The 20,604-nt window shown below is 46.8% G+C and overlaps 1 protein-coding gene across 3 annotated transcripts in view; it reads left to right on the forward strand.

Annotated features, from left to right (window-relative positions):
- The window catches only part of LOC148518772 (olfactomedin-4-like), a 76,801-nt gene that overhangs the window by 20,551 nt on the left and 35,646 nt on the right, over positions 1-20,604 (forward strand). For 2 of the 3 annotated variants that reach the window (XM_088477105.1, XM_088477103.1), the window contains 3 exons: positions 19,161-19,307; positions 19,945-20,157; positions 20,375-20,525. In XM_088477105.1, the coding sequence (XP_088333231.1) occupies positions 19,161-19,307; positions 19,945-20,157; positions 20,375-20,525 (511 nt within the window). Of the gene's footprint in view, positions 1-8,804; positions 8,883-19,160; positions 19,308-19,944; positions 20,158-20,374; positions 20,526-20,604 lie in introns of those variants that run through there. The other variant, XM_088477104.1, reaches the window with a different exon arrangement.

A 20,604-nucleotide genomic window follows, 5' to 3' on the forward strand; every position in this document is an offset into this window, starting at 1 on the left:
TTCCTTGTCGCTCGCCGGGTCTCACGCATGCGCACGACGGAGCTCCCTCCGTCGTGCGCATGTGCATTCGGCAAACATTGACCCGCTTGCGAGCGTCCTTTGCTCGCGAGCGGGTCTGAATGACCCCAAAGTGTTTTCTTAATTACTTACTAATGAAAGGTATGTGATTGTGTAGCCTATTTAAACCTTTCATGGAACTGCAAACTATTCAAGCCCTCCTTCTGCACCTGCTGCACAGGGCTCTGCGGCAGTGAGTGAGGTGGATGTGCGTGTGCATTTTGCCTTCTTTCTTTATGGCACATGTGTACTATGACGATAATCGATTCTAATGTATGCTCACTGTATTGCGTGCACCTCAGAATCGGGTCCATAAAGGGAAACCAAAGGTAAAAGGAGGTAAGGGAGAGGTGACATAAAGGAAAAATCAAGTACTGTAAACTCTGTGAGGTAACAATAAAATATCTGCTGAGGGACTAAAATCATCATCTTATAATTGAGTCAATTAGCTGAGTCAGGTCTGTCAGTATAGGCTAAAGTCTCAGGCTGGGTACACATGGGGCGATTTATCGCGAGCCTGCCGGCAGGTGTGTGGACATATCGCAATGGCTGTGCAGCACAGCAGATGGCTGATATATCTGCAGATATATCGGTGCATCTGCTGGTGCGTATGGGCGACCTGCCGATCTCCCAGGCTTGACATATCGAGTGATGACTGGTGATTGTATATGCACTTACCAATCATCAGATAGGTAGGTGGGAAGGAAGTAAGTGAGATCCTGATCCTCATTAGGCACTAAGAAAACAAAGGCCCTCATTCAGCAGAGAATGCAGATTCCCAATGATCGGGAATCTGCGCAGGTGCCAGACTCATTCTGTGCATGTGCAGAACGGGTCTGCGATCCCGCACGTAGACTGGCAGCAGACTGTCATTGATTGACAGTCTGCTGTCATTTGTGGGCGGGGAGGGGGCGGTGATGGCCTCTGTTTCCTGAAGTGAGCAGCTTTGCAATTCCGTCCGAAGCTGAATAAGGCCTAAAGCACCCAATTTACCTATCCTGTAGCGCTCATGACATATGAAGTGTAAATTGCCATCTCTCCATAGCATTGACAAATTCCTAATTTTTCTTATATACTCCGCCAGTTATAACTTAACCTTTCTGGATACCTGAATGAAATGACTCTCCCCATTGTATAAGGTAAATTATTCCTTTGGCGTCACAAGAAATTAATACATGCAATTACAGTAATCAGAGGCTGTGACATACTCAATCTGTTATTCAAGATAGTACAATGGCAAAACAAGCAAAACCTCTAGATCTTTGTGTAGACAAAAATCCATTTTGTTTTTTTCCTGTTTTGTGACACATCTGATACAACCAGCCAATTTCTTAATGTCCCCCTCCTCTTAAATACAAAGGGCCTGATTGGTGTGCGCAATGTACGTGCGTGAGCCCAGGAGCGAGTGAGAACTTCACTCGCTCCGGGGCTCGCTACAAAAAAGGGCGGCTGTCGATGTTGATCGACAGCTCGCCCTGTTTTGTAGGCGGGGAGGGGGGGTGGCTGGACAAACGGAGGCGTTCCCGATGGAACACCTGCCATTTGTGGGCGACCCTACTGACATCACTCGTGATGTCAGTAGTGAACTTCCTGCTCTATTAGAGCAGGAAGTTCACTCGGGCTTGCAGGAACCGAGACCCTACCACAAGGGTCTTGTTGCAAGCCCGATGGTCGCAATAATCGCGACCATCGCCAGGCAGCTCGCAAAAGCTGTGCGTGGTCACCTACAGCTATGTGAGCGGCCTGGAGGAAGATTTTTTTAAAAAAAAAATGCCCTGATTTAGAGCGAGCGCTCGCACATAGCGAGCGCCTCTGGATCAGGCCCAAAGATTGATAGTTTAGAGAAAATAGATTATTTTTTTTAATCATTCTGTATAATATACCAGCACATATTCAGCACCTTGTTTACTTTCTCCAAAAATAACTTTGTTTAACAAATTACACAGGATTCTATCATAAGCCTCATGCTTCTGTATGTTTCCCAAATCCTCTCTATTTACTACAATTTAAATTCCTATAACTTTATTATGATTACAATCCCTGCTCTCCACTCTTATCTACCAATTTAGTTGTACTCATTTTATATTTATCTTCTAAGTCAATAATACACTTAGGACCTCATTCAGAGGTGCTCGCAAAATGCAAGAGCTCGCTCTGAATGAGGGCGGCCGCATCTATTTTCTGAACCGGCCTCCTGGCCGCTCGCTAGGCTGTGGGTGACCACCCACAGCTTTAGCGAGCGGCCAGTTTGATGGTCGCGATGGTCAAGACCATTGGGGCCTGCGACGAGACCCTTGTGGTAGGGTCTCGTCTACTGCAAGCCCCAGTGAGCTTTCGGCTCTATTATAACCGGAAGCTCACCACTGACATCACTCGTGATGTCAGTGGGGCCGCAGGCGTTCCGTTGGGAACACCTCCGTTTGTGAAGCCACCCCCCCGCCCCGCCTACAAAACGGTGCGAGCTGTCGATCACCATCGACAGCCACCCCTTTTGTAGTGAGTCCCAGAGCGAGAGAATTTCTCGCTCCAGGGCTTGTGCACGCACAGTGTGGCCGCTGCGCATGCGCAGAGCCCAACATCAACCCACTTGCGAGCGCTCAAGCGCTTGCGAGCGGGTCTGAATGAGACCCTTAATACGCATACAGTAAGTTACAACCAATGTACAGCTATATTAGAGGTAAGTGGAACAGACTCAGAGACATCTAACAGAACTGAACTTTGGGGTACAGATTTGAGCCATAATATAAAATGGTGTTTGCTCAAATCAACTTAATGACCCTTCACAGGTGCATGAAAAGGGAGGGGCTAATCTAGACAAGAAAAAAAAAAAATTCTCCCAGCACTCTGCAAAGGACCAGCAATGAGATTTGAATACTACATGATAATAGAAATACAGAGTCCGGGAGTCAAGAAGACAGAGGCTAGTGGGGGAGATGTATTATAGCGGCACTTAACGTGCACCTATAACGCTTCCTGCTTTGCCTCTTTACAGAGGCGAAGCAGGAAGCACTAACGATGAGATGTAGGAACATATCATCGTCCGGAGCGGGGGAGCGATAACTTCCCCCTCCGGTGATCCCTGCCTGAGTTTACAGCGCATCAGCCTAGGGGGGTTACATATGTAAATTGAGAGCCATGTCAAAAAGAGGATCCCCAAAATCCTCACAATGGCACTACAGGAACCAGCACACCCTCCAAGTGTTGGTCAAATCCATGTCAAAGGGTGAGACATGGTGGAAGAGGGTGGACAATCAATATGTACTGGAGTAGCTCTTATCTGATTTATGAAAAAGAAGGCTGTTTCCTTCGGCAACATGCCAACGCCCAATGCTCAACCTTATCTAAAACAAGGATGAGTGAACTGTCACCAGATTACAGTGATAACAAATAGAAAGGACACCAACAAATTTGCTTGGCTTAGCACGAAAATGAAAACCAATTTTGAGATGGAATTGAGATAGTATTTGGTAGCATGGATGCATAACCTCAACTAATCCATTAAAAACTATTGCACTATTGCCAGAAATTGGACACAGATCCAATTCTAACATAGCTGTCATAGCTTTAATGATTCCCAGTGTAGCAGGGCGCTGGCTGTCATACTTGCTTCCATTTGCAAATTATTGTTTTACATAAAGTTGTTGTTTAAAAATCTATGGCTATTCTGACATTACTGCCTCACATCACTGAGGTCCTGGGTTCAATGCCCACCATGGCCCTAACTGTGCTGAGTTTGTAAATTCTCCCCGTGCTTGTGTGTGTTTCCTCTGGGTACTCTGGTTTCCTTCCACAATCCAAATACGTATATACTGGAAGGTTTATTGGCTCACCCTAGTCTGTTTATGTGCATACATGTGGTAGGGAATATAGTTTGTAAGATCCACTGTGGCATGGATCATATAAATGGGAAAATATTCCCTGTACAGCGCTAGGGAATATGTGTGAGCTAAAAATGTAACTGGTAATAAATATTATTCTTGGATTCCTTCTGTAATAAAGTTTTTCTACTGCAACAGCAACAGCCCTAGCATGCAAACATTCTTCTTGGGAATCATGAAATTCATTAGGGGATTCAGTTTACATTTGCAAATTGGATGATGAGATTGATTATGGAGTTGTTGGTGAAGATTGTGTAAGGTTTCTACCCATATTACTGGTCTCTGATGCTGGACTGCTTGTTACTATACACAATATTCCTGTTTTGGATGAACCATAAGAGTGAACTCGCTGTAAATGATGTAACATGGACAAGGTGCCTATAACGGTAACACCCCTTCCTCTGCTAACTTTGCCATTGCAAAGGCTACAGATGCCTTAAGAAATGTTGTTTGGTAAAAATAATTTTACGTGTTAGCGGTAGATTTTTTGATTCGACCCTGGCATGACAATGATTTTATCATGGGCATGAGATGGTACCTCAGGTGGCTGCCCTACTTCAACGCAATCAACATCACCCTGATTAGCTTTCTCAAGTTCTACTCATTCATCATCATTTCCTCATTATTGTTACATCTACAATTATCCCCTCATCCTATTGCACATTAGCAACTTCCAAAGTAGCATCCTCAACTTCTATATATACTGTAAGCCATCATCGTTATTGCTCACCCTCACATTTCCAATTGAAATTTTGAAAGGAGGCTGGTTTAAAATGACAGTATTAGAAGGTGAAATATGAGCATCAAACATAGAACTCATGGACAGCCTTAGACACTTCTAAAGATTCTGTGAATGCTCAATTTCTTATTCAGCCTCAGTTTACCTTTCAGGCACTGATGTGGCTGTTCTGGAGATGACTCACATAGACTCAGAGGGGGTCAATTCAGTTTAGAGGGAAGGAGTCAAGTTGCTGTTGAAAATTGCTGCCCTCGCAGACCTTCTTGACTAGTTGACCAAGTATTACTCTGCTGAAAATATTGACAGTTGTTGGTCATTAGAAAATTGACTGTAAATTACAGTAAATGAATGATGATGTTATACTAATATAGGAACACAAACCGCACCAAATTAGATGATCTGTCCAGTCTTTGACCACTTTAAATGAAAGCCAAAACAATTATGGTCGGTAATGCCAATACCAAAAACACAAGATGGAACCAAAACACAGGAGTCCACACACATCTCTAGTAATAATTCACAGTACCTATAATTTTATGAATGACAGCACCTTGTAATAGATTAGTATGTAGCCAGAAACACATTGTAAAAACAGTTGATAATACATTTAAAACAAATTTCTTATATAAGTAATTATTGTAAAACATTATTATTACTAATAATACAGTATTCCGTATTTTGGAATATTTGGATATGGGAGACTCAACCTGTAATAATAATAATAATAATAATAATAATAATAACAACAACATTAACTTGTGTTTATAATGTATGAATAAGTGTCTGCAATGCCCTAAAGGTGGTAAAGAAATAAAAATTGCATGATAACAGAGAAACAGCAACAGTACACCATATCTAGCCATAGAGTAAGAACATATAGGTACAAATATTATTATAACACCACAGATTGGGTAGGAGTAGGATGGAGCGTGTAGTGGTGATAAGTGGGTAAAGAGCAAATTCAGTACTTAATGATCTATTACCCAAAGTATGGTTGATCAAGCCATTTTTATTAATGGTGAGTAGTAGATGACGATAGAAACTAAAAATAATATATTGTAGAAACTTTAAAGACAAAAATATACTTTAAAAAATACATTTGTTCATCAGTTTGGATTATTTCCATAGTGTTTCAAGTGTCATGTCTTTCAGTCAGAGCTTATAGGGGAGATGTACTAAGCTTTGAAGAGTGATAAAGAGGAGAGAGATAAAGTACCAACCAATCAGCTCCTAACTGCCATTTTTCAAATACAGCCTGTAAAGTAATATTTAGGAGGTGATTGGTTGGTTCTTTATCTCTCTCTACTTTTCCACTCTCCAGGTCTTAGTACATCTACCCCGAGTGGTGTATTTATGACGCAGCAATCAGTGGCGTAACTACCGTGGGTGCAGGGGGTGCGGCTGCTATGGGGCCCCGAATAACCCGGGGCCGGCGCTCCCCCTGCACCTACGGTGCCAGGCCTCTGTCCATGGCCCTTCCCTCTGCACCCTCCTCACTCCCCAATCACTCTCCTCACTCCCCTCTACTCCACTTACCTGCTCCATGGTCGCGGTCCCTCCCACGCTCCATGGTCGCGTCTTCCCAGTCAGCTCCGCCTCCGGCATCCCCATTGACTGTTACTGGGAGAAGGCGTGGTCGCTTCCTCCCAGCATCAATCAGTGAGATGGAGCCGACCGGGAAAGAAGGTGCGCCTGCCCTGCACAGTGTGACCATGGATCAGGTAAGTCGAGGAGTGAGGAGGGTGCGGGGGGGTGCTCAGGCCAAGGGGGGTCCACGGGATGAGAGCAGGGGTGGTAGGCTGAGAGAGGGGGGCCACGGGCTGAGAGGGAGGCCTGTAAACAATTTTGTTACGTATAGTTACCCCCCTGGCAGCAATAAAACCTTTCTATGTTTTTTCTACCAGAGAAAGCGGCCATCACCACTTCCTTCTATTCAGCAACAGGGATATCACAGATACATTATTTATTTCTCTTCAATCCCTGGATTTTAGCAGTTCACTGTGGCCCCATAGTGCTACTTTCCACCACTAGTTAATGCCATCTCCACATTCCTACACCTGGGCACAGGAGACTCCATAGGTCAAACTAGTGTGGCGATGTATGTGCATTTCACAGTGATACTTCACCAGCTTTTATTGCTGGGGCATCAAGATGAGCCCTGGATTTCTAAATAGTGGTGACACCGTACTGCAGAAACTACATAACTGTCATTTTTCAAACAAATGGCCCTTAGGAGCTGATTGGTTGGAGCACTATTTAAGATTAGTATCAAGTGATACAAATAATATCACTTGTTGATAAATGAGGCCCAAGGTACCCAATGTATATATCCAGGAGCTCTCATGACAGTAAAAGTGTAAATTGCCATCTCTCCATATTACTGACATTGTCTTATTATAACACACAGCATCTGACCAGCAAAGGGGCATGTCTAAAGCCGAAAAATATATATTGTGTCTTACATATATTTCAGACCTTGTCATATCAGCAGAATCACTACTAGAATCATTCATAATTTTGCTTTTATACTCTATCAGTTATAACTAAACCTTTCTGGATACCTGAACGACACATGACTTTCCCCATTGTATAAGGTAAATCATTCCTTTAGCGTCACAAGAAATGAATACATGCAATTTACAGTAATCAGAGGGTGTGAAATACTCGATCCATTATTGGTGCCAGTACAATGGCTGCAAGACAAATAAGGACAACCTTTGTGTAAACAAAAACCAGATATGAGAATTACATGTAGCATGCAGAGCTAAGTGGTACTTTTAGTTGTATATACAGGGGCGCCGAGAGGGGGGGGAGCAGAAACAATTTACCCGGGCCTGGGCTTCCAAAGGGGCCCGGCTCCACCCCCCCTTCCTTCTTCCGACCTTCCAAGCAGCAGACCGATCCAGCGGGAGATTGCTCGCGGCTGCAAAGCAGCAGCCACAGCAGTCTCCTATGCCTGAGGGGGGGAGCGATCACACTGATCGTGCCCCCCCCTGACTTTGCGCCGGGCTGAACGACACATGACTTTCCCCATTGTATAAGGTAAATTGTCCCTTAAGCGTCCCAAGAAATTAATACATGCAATTTACAGTAATCAGAGGGTGTGAAATACTCGATCCATTATTGGTGCCAGTACAATGGCTGCAAGACAAACAAGGACAACCATTGTGTAAACAAAAAAACAGATGAGAATTACATGTAGCATGCAGAGCTAAATAAATGGTATTTTCAGTTGTATATAATACATACATATATAATACATACATACATACATACGTGTCCTTACACATATTTGCTGCAGTCGCTCTAGAAAGCCCCTCCCGGCGCGCCAGGTCCCATGAGAATCTGCTAGCTCAGAGTGTCTTTTTTACCCCAAAATGCATCTAAGTGGCACTGGGATATCCGTGTGCAAGTCTCTGAATCTGTATACGAAGTGTTACAATGTAGCGGCCGCAGCTTTTTTAATTCCAAGTTCCATTGTGCTTCATATACAGACTCAGGTGCTCACAGATATACAAGTGTCACATATCACAAGTCACGCTGTATGGCATATTGAGGCTAGATGTATGAGAACACATCTGTACATACATACAGTACATACATACACTGAACAGATATTGAGAATCACGTTGGACTGGCAGAGCAATTAATGTTGTACTGATTTGCTGTCCATACACACAGTACAAAGAGAAAACAGATTTTTAAAATCACAGCTGGCATAAAGAGTAATAAAACCATGGGAGCTATCTATCTATATATATATATATATATATGAAATTATATGCAAAGTGCAATTTACAGTATAGTATATCAGCCATTTCTAATGAGTGGTAGTTCTGTAGTCTAGTCTTGGACCTCCATACTTTATCTGGTGGCCTCCAGCACATAATAGGTTAACATAGTCCTTTATTACCTCTCATTTATCACAATACTATTTCATATGTAAATTTCAATAATCCTACATTAACAGCATGATGTTTCCACCCAAGTAGGGCGAGTGTGCGTGACAGGTAGGTGTGGTTTAATCTGAGGGCAGTTTGGAAAGTCCTACAGGCCATTCCTCTGCTAAACCTGCCCTCATAAATAGAGATACCAGTATCCCAGAGCAATACAAGGACAGGACAGGGCAGGAGTCAGGTCTGTGGGACAAGATGCTGCTGCTGATGATTATTGCAGCGGGTGTACTGCACAGCCAAGCTGCCTTTCTGGTGAGTACACTACCATTGTCACTACTACAACATACATAGAGATCACATATCTACAGTATAATTATCAGGTATCATAAATACTGAAAGAATGAGTCATTTTCCAGAAATCCAAATTTTTGTTAATTTTTTCTTGATCAGTTCATTTGGATCTGTAGTTTTTCTAAAAAAAAATATTAAAACAGCTAAAATCACATAAAATGTTTTTGTTCCTAAAGTGTTATTAACCTCAATAACAATTATTTCCAGTCATTTCCAATCAATTTTGACCACCTTGCAATATTGATTTTTTCATCTAGTTTAGGGCCAAAAGGTTGCATCCAGCTAGCTGGCTGACTTAGCTAAGCAACAGCAGTGGGCGGCACTAACATGTGGCAGTTCAGCTTCAAAGTTCCAACATGGATACAGTGTGTTATACAGTGTGTAAAACAGAGAAATACTGCAATGGCGCTATACCAACTAGAGCTAAATATCAGACCAAATTGAAAAGTAGTAATATAATACTTTTTTATGTTTAATAAATAGTGTAAGTATATAACAATTACTCTCGGGAGCAAGAAAGTGCATATAATACATGAAAACAGCGCTGTGCAAAATAGGCATAAATGAATAAAATAAAGTCTAAATAAAAAGCCAGAAAAAATTCCAATCCATGTAGCTAACGGTGGAAGAAGAAATCACAATTGCAATAAAGTGTCCAATATTTGTTGGAATAAAAATAGGACTCCACAGTGGTATATAGAGATCCTCAAGTAAGATGTAATAGTGAGTGATGATAGGTGAGCAATGTGCTCTAAATACTCACTCCACTAGTGTCCACTACCAGACTCCAGTCTGTAGCAGGTAAGGAGACTGTGGGGTAATCCTCCGAGTTTAAGCTCCAAGGTAAGGTAGGGACAGCGCGGGTCCTGCGGCTCCTGTAGTAATGAGCTGGCTCAGCTGCAAATGTGTTGCCCGGGACTCGGCTCCACGCTGTGGTGCTCACCTGACTGCTGTGGGTGAGTCCGCACACAAACTGTGTTCACCGGATGAATGCGTGGGTATAAACTTGCTCCAGCAAGATGTAATCTGTGCGGCAAATGATGAATAACCTCCGAATGGAGATACACCTAGGGCTCCGACGCGTTTCCCCGTGCTGCACGGCTTTATCAAAAAGCAGGTGTAAAAATAACAATGAGAATTGTGATCCTTTATAGTGAAGTCACTCAATTTACTCAGGTGTTAATGGTCTGATTGATAATGAGGTTTTCCAAATACTTTTCAATTGTTAAAAAATATATATATATGTAAAATATTGGAAACATTAGTAACAAATATTTCTTGCTCCCGGGAGTAATTGTTATATACTTATGATACTTTTTTATGTTTGATAAATATTGTATTACTACTTTTCAATTTGGTCTGATATTTTGCTCTAGTTGGTATAGCACCATTGCAGTATTTCTCTGTTTTAGCCGCTTTTGTATTGGAGACAGACAATCTCCAATTCTGCATTTTGCCAGCAACACTTTCTGAGCTATTCAACACAAGTTTACTAGGGCGCAGGGCCGGACTGGCTGAGCGCAGGCTTACCGGGCAGTGCAACCTCCCGGGCGGCGCCATGCTCAGCAAGGATTTTTTACTAATGCGCGATCACGCCATTGCGTGATGACGTCATGACGCATTCGCATTCGCGTCATGATGCGGCCAAGCGTCCAAGCCCCTTGGCAACGGGGGCATTGTAAATCGGGGCAGGAGCGTGAGCGGCGCGCAATATAGACAGCCTGCTGTCTACATTCAGAGGAGCCGTACTTCCGGGTTACAGTGCTGGCAATGGAATGGTAGAGCTTATTAAACCTGGGCATCAGTGACAGAAGTGCAGCGGGACGCAGCATCAGAGGACTGCATATGGAGACTGTTTAAAATGGTATGCAATCAGGAAGCCGACTGCCTAAATACCGGCAGCCGGCTTTCCGACTGTCATATCCCGGCAAGGGTGAAATGCCGGGCGTCTAGATGTAGATGCCCGCATTTCCCCGACGCCGAGAGACCAGCGGCCGGCATCCCGAACGTAGTGATGCCGGGCGCTGCGAGCGGACAGCCGTGGGGGGTGAGGGTTAGGTTTAGGGCTCCCGGGGGGGACTTAGGGTTAGGCACCCCCCCGGGAGGGTTAGGGTTAGGCTAGGGGGAGGGAGGGTTAGGGTTAGGCACACCCCCGGGGGACTTAGGTTTAGGCACTTAGAGGGGGGATTAGGGTTAGGCACTTGGGGGGGAAGTTAGGGTTAGGCACCCCTAAGGAGGGTTAGGGTGGTTAGGTTAGGTTAGTAGATACTCACCTGTCCACGATCGGGATTTCCAGCGCTGTCGGGCTTCCGCTGCTCTGAACTCTGCTCATGTCGGGCTGCCGCTGATGGGAATCGGTATTTCATACCCATTCTGTTTAAAACCTTCTCTGCACACTCAAAAACTACATGAGGTATCTCTCTCTGCCATCTCCACCATTAGTTTCCTTCTGTCTCTCAACTCACCATATTCCTCCTCCTCTTAATCTCTCTTCCATCTCCCCTGATTTCTTCTCTCTTTTCTGTTTCCCCTATTCTCCTCTCATCTCCCCCTATACCTAAACTGCCATCTGCCCTTATTCATCCTGTCTCCCCTATTCCCCCTGTATCCTGTCTTTCCCTATTCCTTCCCTCTATCTCCCATCTGCCCCCTATTCCTCCTCTCTCTCTAGCAAGTCCCCCTCTTTCTCCTATGTTTCTCCTGACTTCCACTATTTCTCCTCTATCTCTAGCAGGTCCCCCTCTTTCTCCTATGTCTCTCCCGGCTTCCCCTATTCCTCCTCTCTCTCTAGCAGGTCCCCTTCTTTCTCCTATGTCTCTCCCATCTCCATCCTATTCCTCCTCTCTCTCTAGCAGGTCCCACTCTTTCTCATATGTCTCTCCTGGCTTCCCCTATTCCTCCTCTCTCTCTAGCAGGTCCCCCTCTTTCTCCTATGTCTCTCCCGGCTTCCCCTATTCCTCCTCTCTCTCTAGCAGGTCCCCCTAATTCTCCTATGTCTCTCCCATCTCCCCCCTATTCCTCCTCTCTCTCTAGCAGGTCCCCCTCTTGCTCCTATGTCTCACCCGGCTTCACCTATGCCTCCTCTCTCTCTAGCAGGTCCCCCTCTTTCTCATATGTCTCTCCTGGCTTCCCCTATTCCTCCTCTCTGTCTAGCAGGTCCCCCTCTTTCTCCTATGTCTCTCCTGGCTTTCCCTATTCCTCCTCTCTCTAGCAGGTCCCCCTCTTTCTCTTATGTCTCTCCTGGCTTCCCCTATTCCTCCTATCTCTCTAGCAGGTCCCCCTCTTTCTCCTATGTCTCTCAAGGCTTCCCTTATTCCTCCTCTCACCCTAGCAGGTCCCCCTCTTTCTCCTATGTCTCTCCTGGCTTCCCCTATTCCATCTCTCCCAGCTTCCCCAATATCTTCTCTCTCTCGGCTCTCCCTGTTCCTTCTCTCTCTCCCATCTCCCCCCTATTCCTCATCTCTCTCTAGCAGGTCCCCCTCTTGCTCCTATGTCTCACCCGGCTTCACCTATTCCTCCTCTCTCTCTAGCAGGTCCCCCTCTTTCTCATATGTCTCTCCTGGCTTCCCCTATTCCTCCTCTCTCTCTAGCAGGTCCCCCTCTTTCTCCTATGTCTCTCCTGGCTTTCCCTATTCCTCTTCTCTCTAGCAGGTCCCCCTCTTTCTCCTATGTCTCTCCTGGCTTCCCCTATTCCTCCTATCTCTCTAGCAGGTCCCCCCTCTTTCTCCTATGTCTCTCAAGGCTTCCCTTATTCCTCCTCTCACCCTAGCAGGTCCCCCTCTTTCTCCTATGTCTCTCCTGGCTTCCCCTATTCCATCTCTCCCAGCTTCCCCAATATCTTCTCTCTCTCGGCTCTCCCTGTTCCTTCTCTCTCTCTCTCTCTCTCTCTCTCTCTCTCTCTCTCTCTCTCTCTCCCTGTTCCTTCTTTCTCTCTCCCTTCTCTCCCTCTCTTCTCTTGCTCTCTCTATCTTCCTGCTCTCTCTCTCCTTGCTCTCTCTCTCCCTGCTCTCCCTCTCTCCCCCTGCTCTCTCTCTCCCTCTCTGGCTGTGTGTCTATCTCCCTGCTCTCTCTCTCTCCCTGCTCTCTCTCTCTCCCTGCTCTCTCTCTCTCCCTGCTCTCTCTCTCTCCCTGCTCTCTCTCTCTCCCTGCTCTCTCTCTCTCCCTGCTCTCTCTCTGGGCTCTCTCTCTCTCTCTCTCTGGGCTCTCTCTCTCTCTCTCTCTGGGCTCTCTCTCTCTCTCTCTCTGGGCTCTCTCTCTCTCTCTCTCTGGGCTCTCTCTCTCTCTCTCTCTGGGCTCTCTCTCTCTCTCTCTCTGGGCTCTCTCTCTCTCCCTTCTCTCTCTCTCTCTCTCTCTCCCTTCTCTCTCTCTCTCTTGGCTATCTCTCTCCTCTCTCTCTCTCTCAGCTATCTCTCTCCCTGCTCTCTCTCTCTCTCTGGGCTCTCTCTCTCTCTCTGGGCTCTCTCTCTCACTCTCTCTGGCTGTCTCTCTCTCTCTCTCTGGCTGTCTCTCTCTCTCTCTCTCCCTTCTCTCTCTCTCTCTCTCTATCTCCCTTCTCTCTCTCTCTCTTGGCTATCTCTCTCCCTGCTCTCTCTCTCAGCTCTCTCTCTCTGCTCTCTCTCTGTCTCTGGGCTCTCTCTCTCTCTCTGGGCTCTCTCTCTCTCTCTGGGCTCTCTCTCTCACTCTCTCTGGGCTCTCTCTCTCTCTCTCTTCCTGCTCTCTCTCTCCCCCTGCTCTCCCTCTCTCTCCCTGCTCTCCCTCTCTCTCCCTGCTCTCTCTCTCCCTGCTCTCTCTCCCTTCTCTCTCTCTCCCCCTATCTGGGATATCTCTCTCCCTTCTCTCTCTATCTCTCTCCCTTCTCTCTTTCTCTCGGCTCTCTCTGCCTGCTCTCTCTCTCTCGGCTCTCTCTCTCTGCTCTCTCTCCGTGCTCTCTCTCCCTGCTCTCTCTCTCTGGGCTCTGTCTCTCTCTCTCTCTGGCTGTCTCTCTCTCTCTCTGGCTGTCTCTCTCTCTCTCTCTGGGCTCTCTCTCTCTCCCTGACTGTCTCTCTCTCTCTCTGGCTGTCTCTCTCTGGGCTCTCTCTCTCTCTCTGGCTGTCTCTCTCTCTCTGGGCTCTCTATCTTTCTGACTGTCTCTCTCTCTCTGGCTGTCGCTCTCTCTCTGGGCTCTTTCTCTCTGGGCTCTCTCTCTAGGCTCTCTCTCTGGGCTCTATCTCTCTCTCTGTGCTCTCTCTCTCCCTTCTCTCTCTCTCTCTCTCTGGGCTATCTCTCTCCCTTCTCTCTCTCTCTCTCTCTCTCTCTCTCTCTCTCTCTCTCCCTGCTCTCTCTCTCTCTGGGCTCTCTCCCTCTCTCTGGCTGTCTCTCTCTCTTCCTGCTCTCTCTCTCTCTCTCTCTCTCTCTCTCTCTCCCTGCTCTCTCCTTTCTCTTTCCTGTCTTTCCTTTTCTTGTGTGTGACCCGCAACAGTGAAGTGCCAGTTTTACCTAATGGTGCGTACACACTGGGCGATAAAGTGGACGACTGAACGATAACGATATCGTTATCGTTCAGTCGTCCACTTTATCGTCCACTTTTAACACCAAAAAGATGAACGATGACGACGACGCGCGTTCCCGTGGGTCGTTCGTCATCATCGTTCATCGCGCTGACATGCAGGCCAACCTGCCGATCTCGTCAGGTTGCTGCATGTCAGGGAATGGGGGGGAGAGCCCGGCGCTGAACGATATCGTTAATGATATCGTTCAGCGGCTGTGCTCAATGTCATGAACGACATTGAGCACAGCCTGCCGGGGACAACACTACACGATATAGCTCAGGGAGCATATCGTGTAGTGTGTACCCACCTTAAGGCTGTGTACACACTTATAGATATCTGTCCAATCTGTCTGGCGGGAAGGAAAATCTGGTCCAATTTCCAGCATGTGGGAGCAAATTTCTATTGTCATTTGCTCCCATACATTCCCAGATTTTCCTTCCCACCACATGGATTGGACAGATATATCTATTGGTGTGTATACAGCTTAACAGAACCAACGCAATACCAAATGTTTGAATCCCCTGCAGGATGTTCTCTGTTGTATGTGTACTTGTATGTTATTCTAATATTAATTATATTTGTAGGAGCATATATTAAGAAATGGGAGGAGTCAGGAATAGTAAAGGTAGGGGTCTATGCCAGGAGCATGATGCTGACGCGAGGTGGGCCTGTGTGCTCTTAAAATGCCAGGGCCTATTTTTAGTCCCAGTCCGGCCCTGCTAGGGCGCCCAGGTTTCTTTGTGTGTTATACAGTGTTATGTTGGAATCACCAATAGTGCACTTACTGTGACAGCAATGTCGGCAGTGCGGGGTGCTGGTGGTGTCCTCAATGCGAGAGTGCCAGTGGTGTCCTCAATGTGGAAGTCGGTGTTGGCAGTGTGGAGGTGTTGGCAGAGTGGAGGTCCTGGCAGTGTCCTGAGGGCCTGATTCAGACCCGGTCGCAAGCACTGAGTGCTTGCAACCTTGTTGATGGTGGCCCAGAGTGCATGCGCACGACAGAGACGGCTCCGTCGTGTGCATGCGCTAGACCCAGATAGCGATGGGCAATCCATCGCTCCGGGTCTCGCACCAAAGGGGGCGTGCTGTGGATGTTGAGTGACAGCACGGCCCCTTTGGTGGGCGGGCCAGGGGGGTGGTTGCCCAGACGGAGGCGATCCCATGAGAACGCCTACCGTTTGGGGGTGGCCCCCACTGACATCACAAGTGATGTCAGTGGGAGAGCTTTCGGCTCTGTTTGAGCCGCAAGCTCTCTGGGGCTTGTGGCCACGAGACCCTACCACAAGCCCGATGGTCGCGATGGTCTTGACCACTCGCTTTAGCGGCTCTGAATCAGGGCCTGAGTGCATAGTGCCTGCAGTGTCATCAGAGCAGGGGTGCCAGCGATGTCCTCAGTGCAGGAGTGCCCACAGTGTCGGCTGTGTGGGGATGCCCTCAGTGTGGGAGTAGTGGCAGTGCTGTGTCTCTGATGGTATCCTCAATACGTGGGGCAGTAGTGTGGGGGTGCTGGCTGTGTCCTTAGTGCAGGGTGCCGGCAGTGTCGGCAGAGCGGGGGTGCCAGCAGTGTCCTCAGTGTAGGAGTGCTGACAGTGTCGGATGTGCAGGGATCTCCTTGGTGTGAGAGTAGCGGCAGTGCGGGGTCGCTGGTGACGTCCTCAATACGAGGGGCAGTAGTGCGGGGGTGCTGGCAGTGTCCTTAATGCAGGGTGCCGGTGGTGTTGGAAAAACAGGGGTGCCAGCGGTATCCTCAGCGCGTGTGTGCTGACAGTTTTGGCAGTACAGGGGTGCCGGTGGTGTCCTCAGTGTGGGGGTTCCACTAGTGTCGGCAGTGTGGGGTTGCTGATGGTGTCCTCAGTACATGGGGAGTGCAAAGGTGCTGGCTGTGTCCTCAGTCCAAGGTCTCTGCAAATGTGGGTACCAGCGGTGTCCTCAGTGCACGTGTGCCAACTGTGTCGGCAGTGCAGGGGTGCCGGTGGTGTCCTCAGTGTGGGAGTGTTGGCAGTATGGGGTCCTCAGTACGTGAAACAGCAGTGCAGGGGTCCTGGCAGTGTTCTCAGTGCTGGGTGCCGGCGGTGTCGGCAGAGCGGGGTTGCCAGCAGTGTCCTCAGTGTGGGGGTCCTGATAGTGTCGGCAGTGCATGGGGTGCTGGTAGGGTCCTCAATGCAGGGTGCCAGCAGTGTCAGCAGCGAGGGATGCTGCCAGTGGTGGTCAACAGCAGGGGGTGCCAGTGGTGTTGGCAGCGGGGGGTACCCGGGCTGAGTCAGGCAGCAGGGGATGGGCGGGCGGCATCTTCCTTACGTCCCATATTCAATGGGCTTAACACTGATTTGCTGAGAGCCGTGACAGATGGCTTTCTCAGCCAATAAGCGTTCAGCCCACTCAATGAAAAACCTCGCAAGGTTTTGCCTCGGAGATGGTTCCGGGCCAGGCAGGGAGATCCGGAACTGTAGCCTGGATCGACCCGGATCCCCGAAATTCGGGTGGGTCCGGTTCTCTGAGAACCGGACCCGCTCATCTCTAGTTGTCATGTATATGGAATTTGTAAGATAATTGTAATATACAGGGAAAATTAACTGTTGTAAATTAGGTAAAGCTCCTATATTCTCTGCTTTGTACTTTTATTTAATTTTTTTAAACACTGATCTGAAAAAGTTCTACTAGAAAGTACAGTAGTAATCGCTTGGTATCTGATCCAGCAGGTGCCCTGAGATCTCCAATGGTAAAAGATTCTCTCCTCTCTCCTACTACTGTAAATCAGGCTTGGTACACACACATAGAGATGTTGATGATGTATCATGTGTGTGTTCAATACAGGAAGGTGGTAGTAGGAGACTGCACCTCTATAGTCTAGGTATATACACAACACAATATGACAAAATGGTGCCGTGCTATGGGTATTACAAACTGGTTATCATTGTATCCCATTTGCTTGCAAGGGCTGTTCTCGAATCATTTCCGAATATTATTATGATGCAATGGACAACAGATGCAATCCATTCAAAATGACTAGTATATAAAGAGTAATGGATCTCTGCAGCTCTAAAATCGGGATAGGTCACTGCCGAAATAATAAACCAGAATAAAGTGAAAAGTTAAAGCGCTGAAAAAGACTACAGTCCTATAAGAATAGCAGAGTAGTAAATAACCCTGGTTCATATGGACTGTATTCTCAGTGCTTGAACTTTACACTTTATTACAAACTTTAATTACTTGGGTTCTGTTGTTCGCATCTCCAATGGGTCCCCCATGCCAGGCCCCAAGTAAATCAGGACAATACTTATAATATAAAAGTACCGGGAGAAATTTTGAGCCGTACAACATCACCAACATTAAAGTGAATGGGAAATTTTGATTGAAGAAAAAAGACTATGGGGTCTATTCATTAAGCAGTGTTAGGAGACAGAGTGAAGAGTGGCAAGAAAGTGATAAGGTGCCAGCCAATCAGCTCCCAACTGTCATCTCACAGGCTGTGTTTGAAAAATGACAGTTGGGAGTGGATTGGCTGGTACCTTATCACTTTTCACTCTGTCTCCTAACACTGCTTAGTAAATAGACCTCTATGGGGTATATGCATACCTCCCAACTTTTGGAGATGGGAAGGAGGGACAGGGCTTCTGGAAAGGGGGCGGAGCCAAATGAAAATGGGGCGGAGCCTCACAGCTTCCCCCTGTTTTCGTCACTATAGGGGGCATGCCCAGCACTCTCAGAGATGCTGGGCAGCCCCCCAGGTTCTCCCTACGGTAGTGAACAGATGCCGTGCGATGCGCATGGCATCTGTTCACCTTCTGCACACCCGCTGCTCTGCTAGGCAGAGCAGTGGGTGTGCTCTCCCCAACTCCCCCCCCCACCGCGGGACACTGCGGCCCGCGGACGGGACAGCGGGACAGTCCCAGAAAAACGGGACTGTCCCGCTGGAAGTGGGACAGTTGGGAGGTATGTATATGTACTAAGCCTAGATAAAGTGGATGGAGATAAAACACCCACCATTCAGCTCCTAACTGTCACTTTACAGTCTGTCTGTTTCAAAAATGACAGTTAGGAGCTGATTGGTTGGTACGTTATCTTCATACACTTTATTTCTCTTCAAGGCTTAATACATAGACTCTTTTGTGCGTCTCAGAAAACAATGACTGACAGGGGCACTGAAAGTGATCATTCATACTTGCCTGCTCTCCTGGATCGTCAGGTAGGCTCCTGAAAATCAGGTCATTTGCCTAAGGACCATCACCCCAATAGGCTATATTAACAGGCTGAACCGGTTTTTCTGTGAAATAGGGCATTTTGGGAACTGTGCTGTGGAAAGCAATAGCACATAACCACCTGACTTGTAGGAGTGTCGTGGGCGTGTATCAAAAGCTCAGTGCAAAACTGAGTCATGCGTGCAAGGCAACTTGTTTGTGGGGCATCGCTCCTTTTATAGGGCAGGTACTAGTGCCGATACTAATGATGACGGATTTGGCGGCCAGCGTAAAATCTATGGCTGGGAGTGGGAGGGGGTTTCCACTTCCAAGCGCACAAACCACCACATTAGCTGAACGGAATCTCACATTAGCATGAGGTAGTTTATAAGGCTAATGCGTCTTCCCGCAACTGCAGCCATTAAGCTTGCAACTGCTAAAGGAATAGTCTGGTTTATCAATAGAATGCCGGTATATCTGGGTGCATAGTTTTACTGATATGCAAATGTGTTATCTATATCCAATCCCCTATACAGATGAACACCACAGGGTCCCTGGATGAGCTTGGGGTCTGTCACTGCTCTGTCATCCTACCCAATGCTACATTCCCAACAGATCGTCTGGAAGTCCTGGAGATCTCCCATCGGGACCTAAACATCAGTGTGAATAAAGAGATCACTAAGGTACAGAAAAGATTAATAGGTGCTAAACAGTGGTGTGACTAGAGGGGGAGGGTGTAGGCCATACTGGGTGTTAATCTCTGAAGGGAGTGACACCAAAATGCTGGTTCCTTTTAAGTGACGGTTAGCCGAGTGCTGCACACTAATATCACAACAATGCAGCACCCAGCTCCCTGTCACTGAGGAGGAACCGGCAGTGCAGGGAGTCTTTGGTGGCGTCCTGGCATCTCCAGGAGTGTAGGGCATGACCCCAGAGTGATGAAACGGGGGGTGCTGCCACCTCCCAGTGAGGTCACGCCCCCTTTACGGGTGCACATGTGCAAGGGGCTTACTGGCCGCAGTGGGTGTCTCTGACCACAGTGCCGCCATTGGTACTAAGCCCTAGTGACTTTTTTTTTTTTTTAAACTGTTGTCACTACTTAGTTAATAAATATATTCTCATTAATATACTATTTAAATTTAAAATAAATAACTAAACAATTAATTCATGTTTAGGTGCACAAATATGATAATTCAATTCGGTACAGTGATTATTGTGGTTGGCTTGTTAGTTCTTCTGTAGGACTCTTTACTCTACCCTATGTTTTTTAGACACAAGTGAGAGGACTATGTATTTAGACAATCTCATTACTCTCTTCAGATACGAAGTTACCAAGCTACACTGACTGGATACCTGCAGAAGCTGAAGAACCTGACCAGGCGGGTGGAGGTGGTAGAGATGAGAGGCGTTTCTTACACAGAGCTGGACTTTGATCTGCTTAAATTGGAGATCAGGGAGATGGAGTCCTTGGCGATGAAGCTCAGTGAATCCCTCAATGGATCCAATGTTCTGGTTAAAGCCCTCTTAGTAGAGGTACTGTATATTGAAGAATATTACAGAGCTTCAGCATCTTTTTAGAATGATGAAATCAGTCCTTTGTTTACAACTTATTTTAATTTCTATTAAAATAAGTTTTTGGATCACAGATTACTCATAAGTCTATAGCAGCCTTTGATTGACCTTTCTTCAGATCCCTGGTCATTCTCCAGTCATCTCTCTTTCTCCTGTAAATCTTAATGCTTAATGCCAGATCCATAATATCTCAGTCATGGTGAACCAATTGGAGTCCTACGACAAGAACAACATCTTGGCTGTGAGGCGGGAAATGGCTTCCCTGCGTAAGAGACTGGAGGAGTGCAAGAAACAACAGGCCAGACCCACCCCACCTGTAATCAACTATGGTAGGTCAATGATATTTGAATATAATTTGAATAATAATGTTTGTAGTATTAGCGAAAGAAACAGGCATACACTTGTGGT

Source organism: Taudactylus pleione, unplaced genomic scaffold (assembly GCF_031769625.1).
Source record: "Taudactylus pleione unplaced genomic scaffold, aTauple2 ptg000199l, whole genome shotgun sequence".
Lineage (NCBI taxonomy): Eukaryota > Metazoa > Chordata > Amphibia > Anura > Myobatrachidae > Taudactylus > Taudactylus pleione.